This window comes from Lissotriton vulgaris, chromosome 4_1 (genome assembly GCF_964263255.1).
Source record: "Lissotriton vulgaris chromosome 4_1, aLisVul1.2, whole genome shotgun sequence".
NCBI lineage: Eukaryota > Metazoa > Chordata > Amphibia > Caudata > Salamandridae > Lissotriton > Lissotriton vulgaris.
Window position 1 is genome coordinate 2,087,787,351 of NC_141691.1, and position 17,555 is coordinate 2,087,804,905.

At 43.5% G+C, this 17,555-nt stretch overlaps 1 protein-coding gene across 1 annotated transcript in view; it reads right to left on the reverse strand.

Annotated features, from left to right (window-relative positions):
- Positions 1-17,271, reverse strand: part of LOC147725092 (uromodulin-like) — a 124,283-nt gene extending 107,012 nt beyond the window's left edge. Inside the window, exons 1-3 of the mRNA XM_086966539.1 lie at positions 17,174-17,271; positions 1,683-1,900; positions 454-614 (exon numbers count right to left, since the gene is read on the reverse strand). Coding sequence (XP_086822665.1) covers positions 454-614; positions 1,683-1,856 — 335 coding nt within the window. The 5' untranslated portion in view covers positions 1,857-1,900; positions 17,174-17,271. The remainder of the gene's footprint in view (positions 1-453; positions 615-1,682; positions 1,901-17,173) is intronic.
- Positions 17,272-17,555: the final 284 nt, after the last annotated feature.

Below are 17,555 nucleotides of genomic sequence, written 5' to 3' on the forward strand. Positions count from 1 at the left end.
CTCCCTATTCTTAGGCATGCTCAGAGGCATCTGATGGATAAAAATGATCCAAGGTAGTTTTCTTGCACTGCATATTCATTGTTGAATCATGCTAACATTGTCTCGTCATCATCCATTTAAAAGCGATCTGCCACAGTATTTTCTTTTACATTTTCTTTTTAATATTGAATGTTAGCATCATTGGCTACCAGTCTTGGGAAACTACAGTCTGTGGACTCCTGAGAGGACCCTATTCTGCCATTAAACATAATGCACAGTGCCTACATTGCCATAGGAAATGCTTCAGATAAAAAGAAATGGAAAGAGACAAAACATAATAGAGCAGAAGGAGAAAGTAACAGCAATTTTGGGTGAAGAGTAAAGGAGGTTTACAAATCTACATAAAAAAAATCTGAAGATCGACAAATACTCATGGCTATATTTCTACATTCAGCCCTTTCCAGAGACACCTACCCGATAATAGGATGTAGCGCCGTGAGCAGGCTGGTCTGCATTGTCATGTTATATGTACAAGAGAAGGTGAACATCAGGATGCTGCTAATTAAAATGCCACTTGAATTGTCAGGGGGAATATAGAGGACATTGTAGAGAGTCATCGTCTTATCATTATGTATCTAGAAAAGAAATGACAGGAATAGAGATAATAAAGATAATTTTTGTGAAACATATCAGACAAACTTCTACTCATGTTCATATTTTATTTTCTCAGAAGAATAAAATGCTCAGCATTGTTTAAAATTACAACTTTATTTATAGAAACAAATCATTGAAGATCTTTAAAGAAAATAAACAACAGCAGTCAAAGTGAAGATGGGCATTGGACAAGATTTTTTTGTTAGGTTCAGCAGTATCATGACATGCATGCATAGATATATATGAACATACATATACATATACACATATGTACACACGCACAAACATGAACACACACACATATATATCAGGGGGGTCGGCACAGCTCGTAGGTGGAGGAGCGAGAGTGGAAGGTGTTCACGGGAGGCCTTAAAAATAAATACATTTTCAAACGTACCTTGCTGCCGCCAGGTCCTGCGTCTTCTCTCCTGCTGCCAGTATCTGACTCCAGGTAGGAACAGGAAGCAGGCAGTCAGGCCCCCACCCCTGAGCCTATCATAATGCTCTTGTGATTGGTCTGAGCGCCGTGACACGGCGCTCAGCCAGGGGCTGTAGGGTGGGTATTTTCTCCATGCAGGCTGCACTGCAGCCTGCATGGAGAACAGGTGATTGTGCAAGACTGTTTTGGGGGCCCCAGAGGGTCGACCAAAGAGTCACTGCTCACAGGAGTGTATTCCACTCCTCCCAGGCAGCTCCGCACCCCCTCACGCACTGCCGCAGTAGGAGGAAAAAATTAAATGATAATACCATTCTGTTATTAGAATTTTATTTTTTCCTTTATTTGTTGCTCCTGGTAGTGGGGCGATGCTCCTCCGCCTTACCAGAGGAGCAGCCACTGATATATATACATACATACATACATACATACATACATACATACATGCTGAAGATTCATTGACTGTGAAGTACTGAATCCTACTGTGAGGAGTCCAGAGTTGAGTTAGCATTCCTTCTCATTTATTTCCAGCTTATGAAGTAAGTTTCTATATGACAACCACCTCCTTTACTAGCTGACAGTCCTGAAGTGCAGAGAGTGTGTCCTTTCTTACCTTCATCTCATTTCCACACCATCCTGCCTGTGGAATGGCTTTAACTTGGATCACCCGTTCATTTCCCACCACCAGCATCGAAGTTGTGACTGTGCAGTTCGTATCCGCAAAATGCATCTGTGTGAGGCTGTACCTGAACCTCTCCAGGAGGCACTTGTTGAGAGACAATGTCATTGCTGAACCTTCACACTGCACAGTGGGAGTGATGTCACTGCGACCTGCACCAGAACAAGACCTGTTGAGAAATACTCACATGCACGAACAGCCTATTTACCACTCCAGGAGCGTAGCATTCTGCAAGGCATCTCATTTAAATGGGTAGCAAACATGGAAACACAATAAACATAAAATGTACAGTTTTTTCCTGGTTGAATATTTCAGCTTCATTGCAGTTGTCTGAAAGTTTGGTGCCCATTCTAGCAGTACATCACAGACATCACCCCTACAGGGCACTGTTCACTGCCTCTTTTTAGGTCCTGCTACAGGAAGCTTTAGCTATGTGGGCAGGCCTATTATCGACACAAACACACACACACACACTTTGCACCCTATAAAACACACTTTGCATGTATTCACATACATATACATTGACATACACACATGGGCTTTCGGGCATTTCCATCTTCTTGAATGAGGCAGTGTTTCAGGCTTTAGCTCCTTGTGCAATCTTTCACAATTTATGTCAGCCCTTGCGATTTAGAAGATCAATATTTGAGGTAAGAAGTACCTCCCTCTCACCACTCCCCTACAAGGATCGAGGGAAATGGCGGCCATGGCAGTAACACTTATGGCCCTGATTATGACTTTACGGTGGAATGGTGGCGTGGCGGTGCAAACAGCACTGCCTCAGATCCGCCGAAGATCGCCTCTCCTGCCAGCCAGATTACTACTTTCAAGTAGTCTGGCAGGCGGGCGGCGTGGCGGTGCCTCTTCTAAGGTGGCAGTGTTTTTGAAAAGCACAGCAATGGGACAGCACTACAAGATTTCTGCATGGCATGAATTTGAACGTCCATGTTGTGCAGGAACTTATGTACATGCACACAGGGGGGCACCTGAAATGCCCTCCCTGTGATCATCCACATGCAATTGAGGCACAGGGGGGCCCTGTAGGCCCCCCTTTGTTTCTTCTCCTCCAAGGTTTACATGGAGGAAAAACCTCCATGTAAACCTTGGAGAGGAAACCTGTAATAAGCTTGGCGGGACCGTGTCTGTCCCACCAAGCATATTGCAGTCTCTGACAGCTGCTACAGTGGTCCCAGGGTGGTCCAACTGGCCAACTCCTAATGGGGCGGTCAGACCGTCGGAGCAGCAGTGGCTGCACCTGCCACCACTGTGCCACTAAGAGTCTGGCAATCCTCTGACTGTCAGACTCGTAATCAGGCCCTTATAAGGCGTCCATTCCTTTAAACTGCTGCATCCCTCTCCCATTCTTCCACCAGCTAATCGGTTCCTGCCCCGGTAGTTGGTAGCCATGACTACCAACATAGTGGGTGCTAGGAGAGCCTCTATGTTACCTGGGCAACCAGCTCTTTGGTGCAGGTACACAGGGGCAGTGCAATCATTATGTCAGGAATACAACAGATGCCACTGATACAATACAGGCCCACACTTTCCAGCAATTCTGATTGGCCTGGCTCCTTATTCTGCTGCCACTAAATAGGCCATATTTTTTCAACTCCAGTGGCCCAGACTCAGCCCAAGTAAAGCTGAATCTCAGTAGGGCCGATTCACAGAACTAATCTGAGATAAAATCCTAAACCTACTACTTTTGGTATTCACAGAAGGCATGTAGTAGTAGTAAAGTTAGGACTCCTAACTTTACTACTACTAAATGTCTTCTGTGAATACCAAAATTAGTAAGTTTATCTCAGATTTGTTCTGTGAATTGGCCCCCTCATTCTTTATAACTCTGGACATCAGAGCACTAAGTGTGATGCTGGTGGTGTATCAAAGTCTTAGGGGGCTCCCGTGCAAAGTAGGCTTTTTGGGTATCACCTAGAAAGCTAAAGTGCTGTCTAGGTGAGACATGTTGTTTACTGTTAGTGAACTTAGAGGCTGCACATTAGTTCAAATTCACTCTCAATTGCTGAGCTCTTGCTGGTTAGCTCTGCAGTTGCACTTCTCTCTTCTTGCACGTGACACTCTCCTAAGGCATGGCCCAAGAACTTGTATTTTTATGCTTGTGCTTTTGGGAGCTAATTTTTTTCTTTTTATTAAGCCACTCTATAGAGTGGCTCTGTTGTTTGCTCCCCCCCCCCGTTGTCTGTGTTTGTTTGTTCCCCCTCCCTTCCATTGCTGTGCCCCAACCCAGCACTACAAATGAGCCAGAAGGTCAGAATTCTTTGTCCCAACCTCTGACTTTTGTTTTTGTTGCAGCTTTTATATAGAGTGCACTTGACCCGAAGGTGTTGGAGCGCTTTACACAAGGAATCATTCATTTTTTATAGGCACTGGGAAATTAAGTGATTTGCTAAGAGTCACAGGATGTTGAACCAGCACAGACTCGAATCCGGTCCCCCAGGTCCAAAGTCGACAGCTTTGGCAATTACACATTTTATAAAGCGCCTGGGTACACTAGGCCAGTGTGTTCCCGCACTCTGGTACAATCTGCATATGGCAGCTAAAACCTATCCTAGAGGGGGGGTTATACAGAAGGGAAAAGATAAGTTTTCAGGTTTTTTTCGGAAAGTAACTCCCGCTGGAGGCTTAGGGGGAGTTTGTTGCACTGCTGTGCAGCCACATAACGAAAGGAACGGCCTCCCATCCTTGCTCTCTTTATGGTAGGAACACACACCTGACCCGTCCCCCTAGATCTGAGTTGCCGGGTTGGTGCTCAGAGAGTGAGTAAATCAAACAAATAGGAGGGGCCAGTCCTTTGTATGATCCGGTGACAAACGCACAGTGCCTTGAACAGAACTCTCTCCCTAATAGGCAACCAATGGAGGGAGGCCAGCGCCCTCTTAGAAGAGGCTCTCCTTGGAAGCATAAGAGCCAATCAAGCTGCTGCATTCTGGATACCTTGGAGTATTTGCATGCATTTAGAGGTACAATATATTACCATAATCAAGGTGCGATGTCACCAGGGCATGCACCAAGGCCTTTCTGGCTGCAGTAGACAGCACATCCAAGGTTTTCCGAAGGCCCCGCAGGATTCCACAACAGGCGCTTGCCACCCGCCTGGTATGGTGCTCAAAGGAGAGCTTGGTATCCAGCAAAACACACAAGATGATGGACGGAATGTTGCACTATGGCAAAACATTCACCCCCAGTCACAGATCTGGGTTTACTCCATCGTTATTTTGCTCATCAAGCCACCCCAGTTCAGACATGGCCATATGCAAATCAGTCTTGACCCTTTGCCTCATGGGAACAGTCCAGACCAAACTGCCAAGCCATGTCTTCCCTGGACCGGAATCAAGCTTGGTATCCAGCCATACCCCAAGGTTCTTAGCCTGTGCACAGGACAAGGGGGTGGGTCCCAGACTCTGGAGCCACCATGTGATGACCACACTGATGGAGCTTTGCCTACCACAAGTACCTCCGTTTTATTACCATTCAATTTCAGGCAGTTATTAGCCATCCACAATGCTAGTTCTTGCATAAATGACACAAAGTTGGCAGCTGCCGTATTCAGTGCCTGTGTGAGTGAAACCACCAGTTGAGTGTCATCGGCATAGAACACAGCCATGATTCCAAATTTTTCTGCAATCTCCGCCAAAGGTGTAACATAGAGATTAAACAGGGTCGGGCTCAGGGTAGATCCCTGAGGCACCCCCTGTTTAAATTTGATAACTTTGGAATAGTAGGAGCCCTGCGTCACCTGAAAACTGGGCTCCGAAAAGAAGGATTCCATCCAACTCAAAGAGCTGCCTGATTCACCTCCTTTACTCAAACAGTGCAACAGGGTATGGTGGGCAACAGTGTCAAAAGCGGCACTTAAATCTAATAGAATTAAGTTCGCTGTCTGTCTCGCATCCACATGTTTTCTAATGGTTTCTGTAGAAAATATCAGGGCCGATTTTGTGGAGTGGAGGGCCCGAAAACCATACTGAGTGGGGTGAAGGAGATTGTGTTTCCCGATATGCGCTGGAAGTTGCATATTAAATACCTTCTCCGCAACTTTTGCGAAGTAAGGAAGTAGGGAAATTAGACGCAGATTATCTATTTGATCTAGACTATTGTGTGGTTTCCTAGGTAGTGGAAGGGCAACTGCTTCATTCCATCTTTTTGGCACCGTTCCTGACATAAAGGACAGCTCCAAGAGGTGTCTGATACATGGCTCAAGACCTTTCTTCCAGAAAAATCTCCTAGAAGTTGAGAAGGCCGCTAGCAGTTTGTGCTTGAGCCACCCAGGTCTCTAAAGCTTAGGGAACAGAAGAGCCAGATATTTTCCCGTGTGAAGCTACCTTGAATGGACGCAAAGTTGTCTTATAATAACAAGATAACTTGCCACACAACTTCTGGGAAGGGGAAATGCTAAGTGTATATGCTTTTGGTTTCAGGAATGCTTTAACCACTTTGAAACTTTCACTAGGAGAGTTGCATTCATTCTGATTTCATTAGTGAGGTACTCAGCTTGCACCCTTTTAGTCATTTTCATATTTTCCTTTAAGGGCTTGTCAATTAGCTTATCATGTAAGCTATATTTCAATCTCCAGGAAAGGACATGAACATCCAAAATACGGGGGTCGCGAGTGACCTGAGCATGCCAATCTATTTAGAGGTTACCAATGATCTGAGCATGTCACTGTGTGCCGAGGTCTCCAATGATATGACCATGTCACTCTATATGGAAGTCGCCAATGATCTGATCATGTCACGGTATTCTTAGGTCTCCTATGATCTGACCATGTCACTGTATACTTAGGTCTCCAATGATCTGATCATGTCACTGTATGCTGAGGTCTCCAATGATCTGACCATGGCACTGTATGCTGAGGTCTCCAATGATATGACCATGTCACTGTATATGGAGGTCGCCAATGATCTGATCATGTCACTGTATTCTTAGGTCTCCAATGATCTGACCATGTCACTGTATGCTGAGGTCTCCAATGATCTGACTATGTCACTGCATGCTGAGGCCTCCAATGATCTGACCATGTTATTCTATGCAAAGGTCGCCAATGACCTGACCATGCAATTCTATATGGAGGCCGCCAATGATATGGCCATGCCACTCTATATGAAGGTCGTCAATGATCTGACCATGCCACTCCATATGAAGGCCGCCAAGGATCTAACCATGCCACTCCATATGAAGGTCTCCTATGATCTGACCATGCAATTCTATATGGAGGTCACCAATGATCTGTCCTTGCCACTCTGTATGAGGTCACCAATGATCTGACCATCTGCTATGCCATTCTATCTGGTGTTCGCCAATGATCTGACCATGCCACTCTATATGGAGTTCTGTTTGTTAGTAACAGAACTTAAGAGGTACAATTGGCACCGTATAAAGCCCCTAAGGTAAAGGTCAATTGTGGAGTTCCCCTGGCATCAGCCCTTTCACTTCACCTGTTTAATATTTATATACAGGCTTTAATAAAGGAGATAACTACAAGAGGATGCCACATTTTACTATGCAGATGACTCCTGGATTCTGTCATGCCTGGAGAATGTGGAGACAGCCCAATTTTTATTTCAAGATGCATTGCGCTTTATTTGTGAGCGGATGAAGACTCATTTCTTGAAATTAAATGTGGAGAAGACACATGTTGTCCTCAGTGATCACCTGGAAGCTTGGACTGATCATTATTCGCCCAGAGAATTGAGCCTGCCTCCTACACTTAATACAGTGGCAAAAAGCTAACGAATCGTAGAGGAAAATAAGTTGTCCGTGATTTCCAAAGGGATATTCTTTCTATGAACAGTGAGGAAGCTTAGGCCTTACTTTTCTTTTGCAGCCATGAAAACAATTATGGCAGCTACGATTGGCAGGACAATTGACTAATAGCATCTATTTAGGATTACCACAGTGTGATTTTAAAGAGACTCCAACTACTGCAAAATGCTGCAGCCTAGCTGCTGTTTAAAGTCCCTCGTTGAGCACATTCTCTTTCACTGTTGAAACAGATTTACTGGCTGCCAATATTACAGCATATCCAGTTTGAGTTTTGTTGGCCAGTTTTCAAGGGTCCCCATGGCCTGACTCCGGATTTCCTTGCTAAGCGTGTGGTGCGATATGCTCCAGCTAAGATTTTGTAGTCATCCAAGGCCATCTTATTTATGCTCCCTAGATTTCAAAAATGAAGAATGGGAGGGCAAAGGTTATCAGCTTGGCACCTAGTATTTGAAATTCTCTTCCAGTGGCTATTCAACCAATAACATCATTGGAACCGTTTAGACGGGAATTAAAACAATGGCTCTTTTTGAGAAATCTTTCACCTGTGAGATTTACGTATTGCCTGTACATCTCATATTCTCTCCTAGATGTTAGCACCATGATACCTTTGGGAATGCGCGCTTTATAAGTACTTTATTACCACCACATCCTTTTTCACAATTTGAATTCTAGAAGAAGCTGAATACCTGGCTTTTTGAGGAGTCCCACTGGGCCCAAGGTTTAGCTCGAATTTCTCCTCTAAAGAACAGAGGGGTCCAACATTCCAACGGGACAGGACACCACAAAGACGGTTAAGTAAAAAAATTACTCCCTTTGGGGTATTATATCAGCATACCACCAATACATTCACCACACACATCCTGGTCAGACACAATCGGGTCAGTTTATCAGGAAGCCAGTAAGTCGGATCCAAATCCAATTTCTACAAAATTATATGTTAACATTTTACATTTTAAATTGTATTAAGTTGGTTCACAAAATTGTATATATTAAAACACCTTTTCATTTTAGGAATAATACATCATGATACACATTAAAAACACAACAAATGAAACAAATTTTTAAAAATAAAATTGTATCTACAGCAAATTCAAAAATTCAAAATTCATAGTCGCATAACCGTAGTATCATATAACAATGAAATCAAAACTGCATTCATGGATTCATTTCAAATAACACAAGGAGACGGGTATTCATAGGCCAAGAAAAAGCGACGCGTTTCGGAGGGTTACATAGATCCAACCTCCTTCTTCAGGCTTCATAGTATTTGGTTATGACAGCAGTATCAGGCTATACGTTGATCCATATAATGTCTTGGAGTAATAATTTCAATCAAAATATCTCCTTCCAAAGTTCATTGGAATCAAGCTTAGTGATCGTTACCAGTGCCAATCAAATCTTTATACATCCATTGATAGTCGCGTGTGTGAATGTAGAACAATTTCAATAGTTAAAAGCCTCTTGTAAATATTAGGTATCAATCCTTCATAGTATTGGAAGAGTACACACTCTATACCTTTATTGATGTGCTATAGAAGAAGTTTCTTGTCTGCCCGGGATTAAAAAATCTCCAGCATCCTCACAGCCAGCTAGAATTTCACCTGCTGAGCATCGGGATACCGATGTGATGGAGTGCAAAAGTGGTCTTCTATTTATGGAGCGCATCTCAATCATAAGTAGTCTGCGTTTGCATTTCTTTTTTTGTTGTGTTAACGTGGGTCATTATAATGCTTACTGTAATAATGTGAAGAGTGATGTGTTAGGGATATTTTTCTATAAAAAGTGAGGATATTGACGTTACAATACATGCGTGTTTAACTGAAAACATTAACATACAGAATTTATGTATGATGCTCGTAAGTATTTACGTATTTGATGTGCTCATGTAACGTGTTGATTTAGAAATGCAGAGTAAAATGTGCATTCAAGTGTAGTTTTATAAGGTCTGCAAGTTATTTTCTTATGTTGGCCCATTTCTGGAGGCCTGAAATGCATTTTTCCTGGAAGATCACGTATTTGATTTAAATGTGTAAGTCAGGTTTGTTCTTTCTCATGTTTCTGTTGCAGGTGAAGAAATTAATCCTTGTTAGTTAGAATAACGCTTTTGTTTCGGAAGTTATGCTGAAGGCGAAGAGGATACATGTGTACAAGGAGTGCTGATAATGTGAGATGGTTTTCATTCTCACTGGAGAAGGCCTGGAAATCAAGGTCATTGACCCAGAGGCCGTGAGTGTCAGCACAGAGCAGAAAATGACCTGATGGAGGTGTCTACCCAGATGAGGCGATCGGGTGATGTGAAATGGGCGTGTTCTATGACTTTTGTGTTGTAATTAGGAACAGTGCCCTGGGAGTTGAATGAGGAGAAGAGGGGAATAGGTCAATGGAGAAGGAAGGAGCATCTTAGAACGAGCTCTGTAACTTTATGCTACTTGACCCATACAATGTGAGGTAACTTTTTAGGAAGTCTTCACACGATGACACCTTTTTATAACTTGCCTGGGGAATGCTAAGTAGGGATGTCATATTAGTGGTAGTGTAGGGATAGACTAACGCTTTACTTATAACTTGCAAATGAATTCTGATCTTGATGTAGGAGCTCTTGTAGCTTGCATTCTGATTTTGGAATTTGGAATTCTCTTCATGCTACAGAAACTCAGAATTACACATAGGTTCAGCTTCAAAATAAATTCTATGTATCTTTACAACTTCGTTTTGAGGTGCTTGCACGTCCAGTTATTGTTGGCTTTGTAATAAATTGATTAAACTTAGAACATGGAGTCTGTGATTCTTCGGACTCATGAAATTCTGTTGTCATAAACCTGAAATGAAAAGTTATTTCTCCCTCTAAGCAGAGACCAAAGAGCCATTGTCCAGGGGTTCCAGAGAGAAATGTTATGGAAATGAACCTGGCCCCATCAAGTGATAGTATGCTCTACAAAACCACACAACATGACATAACATTAACTTCACCTCAACATGAATATCTGTATGAATTTAACATATGTTAATATTTTAAAATGAACTGTTAACTATTTTCAGACGTAGCCTCGAAACCTTCCTCTCGACACCTAGCTATTGGGTATTTAGATTTGCAGCGGTCTCAGGTTTTTCTCCCTCCAGGACCCTCTGCTAGAAACCTGGATGGTCTTCAGAGGCAGTTGTGCACTCTACGAGTGCCTTGAATTGAACACATTGAATTGATTGCCCTATATTTTAGCTAACCATAGTTGCCCTTTACCTTTTGTTTTTGGCATTGATTATATAGGGAAAATATATGTATATGTCACCACTGTGTACTTATGAGTGAGCTGCACTTGCCACTGAAAAGAGGATTTTTGAATTGTGATTTTTTTTTTAGATTGTATAAGCTTTATTCGAGATAATTCTCATAAAAGCACATTATAAAATTTAAAACATTTACAGAATAAAACATAACAATTACAGATATAAATTCATTAAACATTCTGTGCAGCTCATACAATATTAGCTTAATAAAATTATTTGTGGCGAATAATTTTGCATATAAATCGTAAGATTAAAAGGAAAACCTGATTACCTAATTCCCCCCAGAGATCGTCGCCTGATTGCCCAAGCCCAACCCAGGTATTTGGCTACCCCAATGACTATCGATTCCTGGGTTGTTGTACACAAGATTCTTAAAGCCACTGCGCTGTCGCGTGTCCCCAGGTTTTTGCATACAGGCGTAAGCCATATTCTCCTCGGTAATGAGTATGCTTGACATATGAATAGGAAATGGCCTACACTCTCCACGGCATTTTCGCAGGCTGGGCATAACCTATTGGTCGATCTGTGCCAACCTGCCGTCAGTTTCTTTAAGGGGATAGATCCGGATCTTAACTGAAAGACGAGCTTCCTATCCATTGGTACCGTAATAGTATCCCAATAGTTTTCTAGGATAGGAAAGATTTTTGTCTCCAGGTAGCGACCAGCCATAGAGTCGGACCTAGCGTCTTTCAACAGATTACCACCCACCCAATCCCAATATTGTGATTTGAGGGCTTCTTTGCTTGGGAAGTCTTCTCCCACAGGGTTATTCCAAAGATTGGAAAGCCCTAAGTTAGTCAGCATGGCCTTCAGGTTTTTGAGCCATTTTATCTTGTGGAAGATATCTTCCTTAATTATCCAAAGAAAACCCTCCGCGTATTGTCTAATTTCTGGAGTCGTCCAAAGACGTCTCCAGTAGAGGACAGGGCGCAATCGAGCTCTGTCGGCAATTGGACGCCTACCCAACTCCAGAAACAATGGGATTAAGGGGGTACTCTGTGGAAGTCCTGTGATCCCTCTCAGGAACTTGTTCTCAGAAGTCTGTAAAGCCACAAGATTGTCCCAAGCCCATAACTCCGCGCCATATAATGTGGCACCCAAGACCTTCGCATCATACACTACAAGTGCTGGTTTAATCGGTTTTGTCTTGGATTTGCGGTGTTCCCCCCTCAAAGCACCTGAGAGCTGTTGGTGTTTTAAGACCACTTTTTCCAAATGATGCGACCAGCCAACGCCCTCTGCAATCTGTACCCCCAAATACGTGAACTCTTTAACAGTATCTAACCTGCTGTTATTTAGGGTTACCTTGGGATATATTCTGCGACGTGGGGTAAAGGCCATCAATTTTGTTTTTCCCACGTTCACTTCAAGCCCATGCTCTGTGCAAAAAACATCAAAAATGTTTAGTGCACGTTGCAGCCCTGCAGGGGTCTTAGACAAGATAAGGGTGTTGTCAGCGAACATCAGGATCGGAACCCTGGTGTCCGCTAACGACGGAGCGTCTACGCTAGCCTCCAACATTCTCTTAACGATCCCGTTAATAAATAACGAGAAGAGTAAGGGAGCCATGGAACAGCCTTGTCGGACACCCCTTTCAACTGGGAAGTCCGAGGTTGTCTCCCCGTTTCCACCCCACTGTACTCTTGCAAAATTGGATTCATGCAATCGCATGATTAGTGTGAGCAAATCGACAGGAATCCCCAGCCTTTGCAGAACCAACCATAGCTTAAACCGGGGGACTAGGTCGAATGCCGCCCGCAGGTCGACAAACGCGACATACAGACAGCCCCTTCCTAGTAGAACCGTCTTCCACCGCAGTATAGTGAAGCGGAAGACCTGGTCAATGGTACTGGTTGCTCGCCTAAATCCAGCTTGGTATGGAGAAAGGGCGTTGTTGTCATCAACCCAGTCCATAAGCTGGTTTGCTACCATTCTCCCCACTACTTTTTGCATGGTTGCTATTAGGCTTATAGGCCTGTAGTTGGCAGGCAGTGAGCGATCACCCTTCTTATGAATGGGAATGATAATTGCGCCTTTCCAAAGGTCGGGGACCACCTCCCCCTTGGCTAGGGCATTTGCTAATAAAAAGGTATACCTCGCCCATCTAGTCATGTCGTATTTAAAAATATCCGGGGGAATCCCGTCTAGCCCTGGCGCTCTCCCACATTTCACGGAGCTAATCGCAATTTCTACTTCTCTAAGGGAAAACAAATTGTCGATAGCATAGACTGGTGTTATGCCCTCGGCCACCCCAGGATGGATGACTTCAGCATACTGTGGTCTAAAGTAGTCAACCCAGGCATCTTCTGCTACATTATTATCTAGCTTTGCAGGGCCACCTCCTCTACCCCACTTGATAATTTTCCAAAAGGTCCTGGAGTCCTTGTTACCTGAAGCCTCTTTTAACTCAGCCCAATGGTCCTCGTCCCATTTCTTTTTAGCTCGGTAGATGGCCATCTTGTACAGTTTCCTATTCACTTTTATTGCAGTGCGGTCCCTATTCCTAATAGCTTGTCCCAGTTCTAGTCGTGCCGATCTACATTGGCTATCAAACCACCTTCCAACATCTTTAGTTTTCCTCCCTTTCTTGCTTTTTGTAAAAAAACATGGTTTCAGGAGGGAAAATAACTTGTTGTGAATTTCGGTGATACCACTAGCCCCCGGAGCTATTGGATCTGCTGCCTCCATTGCGGAAATTGCACTATCAACCTCATGGTTGATATAGGTCATGGTAGCCTCATTTGCCAATAGCTTTGGCCATTTTAACCTACGTTCATCATTACTCATAACTGGGACTTCGTCATTCGTTAGATGCAAGTTTCCCACTCCAACGTTCCACCACCTATGGGTCACACAAAGGGGGTTGTGGTCACTTTCAACCCTGGGCCTGATGGCCATGTCAATAACCCCCTCCCACAGTTGGAGACTACATAATATATAATCAATTCTGCTCCTGCTGATACCGTTGTCAAAAGTACAGCTACCCTCCTTGTCCCCTGGTGTTCTCCCGTTCAGTGCTCTTAAACCATGTTCCATACAAATAGCATTTAACAATATGTCTTTTGTCCATCGCTTTACGGGGTTTAAACATAGAGAAGGTACTCCCCAAAGATTGTCCTCGTCCTTCCCTAAAGGATCGTTTGTACAGTCCAAAGGTTCAAAAGTCCTGTTGAGGTCCCCAGCTTCGTTTTGAGGTGCTTGCACGTCCAGTTATTGTTGGCTTTGTAATAAATTGATTAAACTTAGAACATGGAGTCTGTGATTCTTCGGACTCATGAAATTCTGTTGTCATAAACCTGAAATGAAAAGTTATTTCTCCCTCTAAGCAGAGACCAAAGAGCCATTGTCCAGGGGTTCCAGAGAGAAATGTTATGGAAATGAACCTGGCACCATCAAGTGATAGTATGCTCTACAAAACCACACAACATGACATAACATTAACTTCACCTCAACATGAATATCTGTATGAATTTAACATATGTTAATATTTTAAAATGAACTGTTAACTATTTTCAGACGTAGCCTCGAAACCTTCCTCTCGACACCTAGCTATTGGGTATTTAGATTTGCAGCGGTCTCAGGTTTTTCTCCCTCCAGGACCCTCTGCTAGAAACCTGGATGAGTCTTCAGAGGCAGTTGTGCACTCTACGAGTGCCTTGAATTGAACACATTGAATTGATTGCCCTATATTTTAGCTAACCATAGTTGCCCTTTACCTTTTGTTTTTGGCATTGATTATATAGGGGAAATATATGTATATGTCACCACTGTGTACTTATGAGTGAGCTGCACTTGCCACTGAAAAGAGGATTTTTGAATTGTATATAAGATATGATCCTGTGGATGGATCTGACCCAAATATAATAATCACTTAGAGGAATGATCCAAGTTCTAGCAAGCCAATTTTCTTGCATCTGTACAAAGAGAAAAATGTTAAGGGTTCTTAAAAATGTATTTTTCCATTTAAGCCGCCATAGGAACATTACTTGCTACTATAGTCAAAGCTTCAGAACAGTTTTACAACAGATTAGGCATGAATGTATTAGTTCACTCAGATGCTGGCTTGTATACTTTTAGGTTAAATCTGTTCTGTGTTTTTTAAAATATAAGTAATCTTTAAAAAGTTGGCAGGTGGGCTTTAAAGGGTAAAGACATTTTTATATTTGATCGGTGGGAATACAAAAACTTGCAAATTAAACAATCCTTCTAGACAAAAGAGATGTTTGTCGAGTAGCAAAAACGGTGACCCAGTGACGATTTGCTGCGGCAAAATACATTTTTTCTTGTGGTGGCCATTCCAGAATGTGGCATGATCCTCACCCCACCCCCCATCCTCAAAGCTCCCTCATTTCAAGAAAGAATTAAGGGCCAGATGTAGGTAGCCAAATACCGGTCGGTAATGGCCCAAAATAATGAATTTAGGCTGTTACCGACCGGTATTTAGATATTGAGATATAGGGGCCCAAAAAAGACCGATTCGGTAAAAATGAGTCGGTAATTTACCGAATCGGAATTTACCGATTCAGAATTTACCGAATCTGAATTTTACGATTCGATATTTACCGATTCGGTATTTACCGAATCGGTATTTCCCATTCATTCCTATGGGCCAAAAGGCCCATAGGATTGAATGGGAAGTATCGAATCGGTAAATGCAAAATTGAGCATAATTATGTAAAATTCATATCCGCCCTCTAGCTCTACAGTTGAGCAGGAAATGCTTTCTTGAGTCAATTTTCAACGCCAGCGTGAGCTTTGTGCAAAAATATCTTACAAAAAATAAGCAGTTGCTTACCTGTTGCTCCCATTGGTTTGCAGTGATTTTTTATTGCAAATGATGCGTTTTATGGGAAATGTTATTCACAAAAGAAGTGCAATTACTCACAGTCGTGTAATGGCATATTTGGGGGAATTTTGGATGACACAAAATTCTGAAAATGATGCAAATGACACTGGCGGAATTTACATTTCAAACAGGCCTCCCAGGGAGTAATCAGGGTTGTTTGATCAGAGCCGCCATCTCCCAACAGGTATGGGAGTTAGCAATGCTTGGCCCGTATTCACAGGGCGTGGGCAAGAAGCTTGCCTTGGAATCGCAGTTTCACAAAAGTAGGCAAGAAATTAACAAAAATGTTAAGCAACTGGACTGGGGAAAGGCAGACTATGCGCAGAGGGGGTGGGTGCGCAGAGTGGGTTGGGGCAAGGTCTGGCTGGGACCCCGAGGCGTTAGCCAACCCCAGCTTTAGATGACCAGAAGCTTTGTGGAGTTGGGGGTCACAGGGCCCAGTCGTACACATGGAGGGGGGATCAGCTGCACAGGATGGGGTGGAGGTGCTGGCCAAAGCACCTTGAGCGTAGTGCCTGGCCTGAACCAGCCCTGGCAGCACACTGGGGGTTCCGTGTTAGTAGGGAGAGGGCCTAGGGCACAGTAAGCAACCAGGGGTAAGGTTAACCTCACGACACACAGCCTTATCTGTTCGCAGCAGCCCACTGTAGGAGATGGCCGCGAGCTGTGGATTGGGTAGAGAGGCCTAATTCTACAGACATCCAAGCACCCTGCAGCCACTTGTAGATAGGTGTAAAAAAAAATATGGGCTTCACTGACAAATGTAATTTTGTAAATCCATCAACAGCCGGTATGGCTCGTGGGTGTCGACGCGGGCAGGTCACACGGGGAGGATGGGTTGCGCATATTTAAAAGGAAAGATTTTTTAAAAATGTATTGTTGTGCCAGGTCCTGTGTCTCCACTCCTGCCCTTTTCCATATCGGACAGAAGCACAGCCAGGCACCACTTATTAATTACAACCAATGTTACATTGCACCATTGTGATTGATAGGCACTAACCCTAACCCCCTAACCAATCACAGTTATGCTTCTTCTTCACACTGCTTAAAATCAGTGGGGCAACACTTGTTCCCCATTTCTGAGGAGCCGCCACTGTGTAAATCAAGTTATGGTTGTGACTCAAACACAACAAACCTCGTAAATTCACCAGAAATCATAAGTGATGTCATCAATGACGTCATATGATGTAATCAATTGTGTCATTATGCCATATACAGCACAATGGGTTGGCATCTGTGCCTCTGGTTTGCTCTGTCTCTCTGCCATCTGTCCAATCCTGGGATATGGGCTTTTTGCTCAGGTGATCATGTGTGTCTTATGTAAATACTGGAGAACGCAGCTGGGATCAACTTTTCTGGTCTGTGTAGAGGGAAAATATTGTGCTGCCTTACCCAATTGTGTTAACATATCTCATGTGACTGATGAGAGTGGCATTATTATATGCTGTGCTCACTATAGGAATGCATTCGAGTCTGTGTATGCATCGATACATAAGAACCTTACAAACTTACTTGCATTTGTGTATTTGCTTCCTTGACACTTGCACTCGGTGTACCCTGAACTGTTCGTGCACAGCTCGTTATCAGCACACGCAGGGTTACACTGTGGCACACCTGGAACAACACAAAACAACAGATCAGAAGCTTGAAGACATTCTGTGAACATTATTTCACCTTAATGACAACACTGCTAAACGCACCAACACTGTGGCTCAGTGACGCCTGGTTATTATGGCACCATTACAGCACTGCTGCCAAACACGCCAACACTGTGCATCAGTGTAGCCTGATTACTATGTCCCCTTTACCCCTGCTGCTAAACAAACCAACACTGTGCCTCGGTGCAGCCTGATTACTAGGGCACCTTTATGGTGCTGATGCAAAACACACCAAC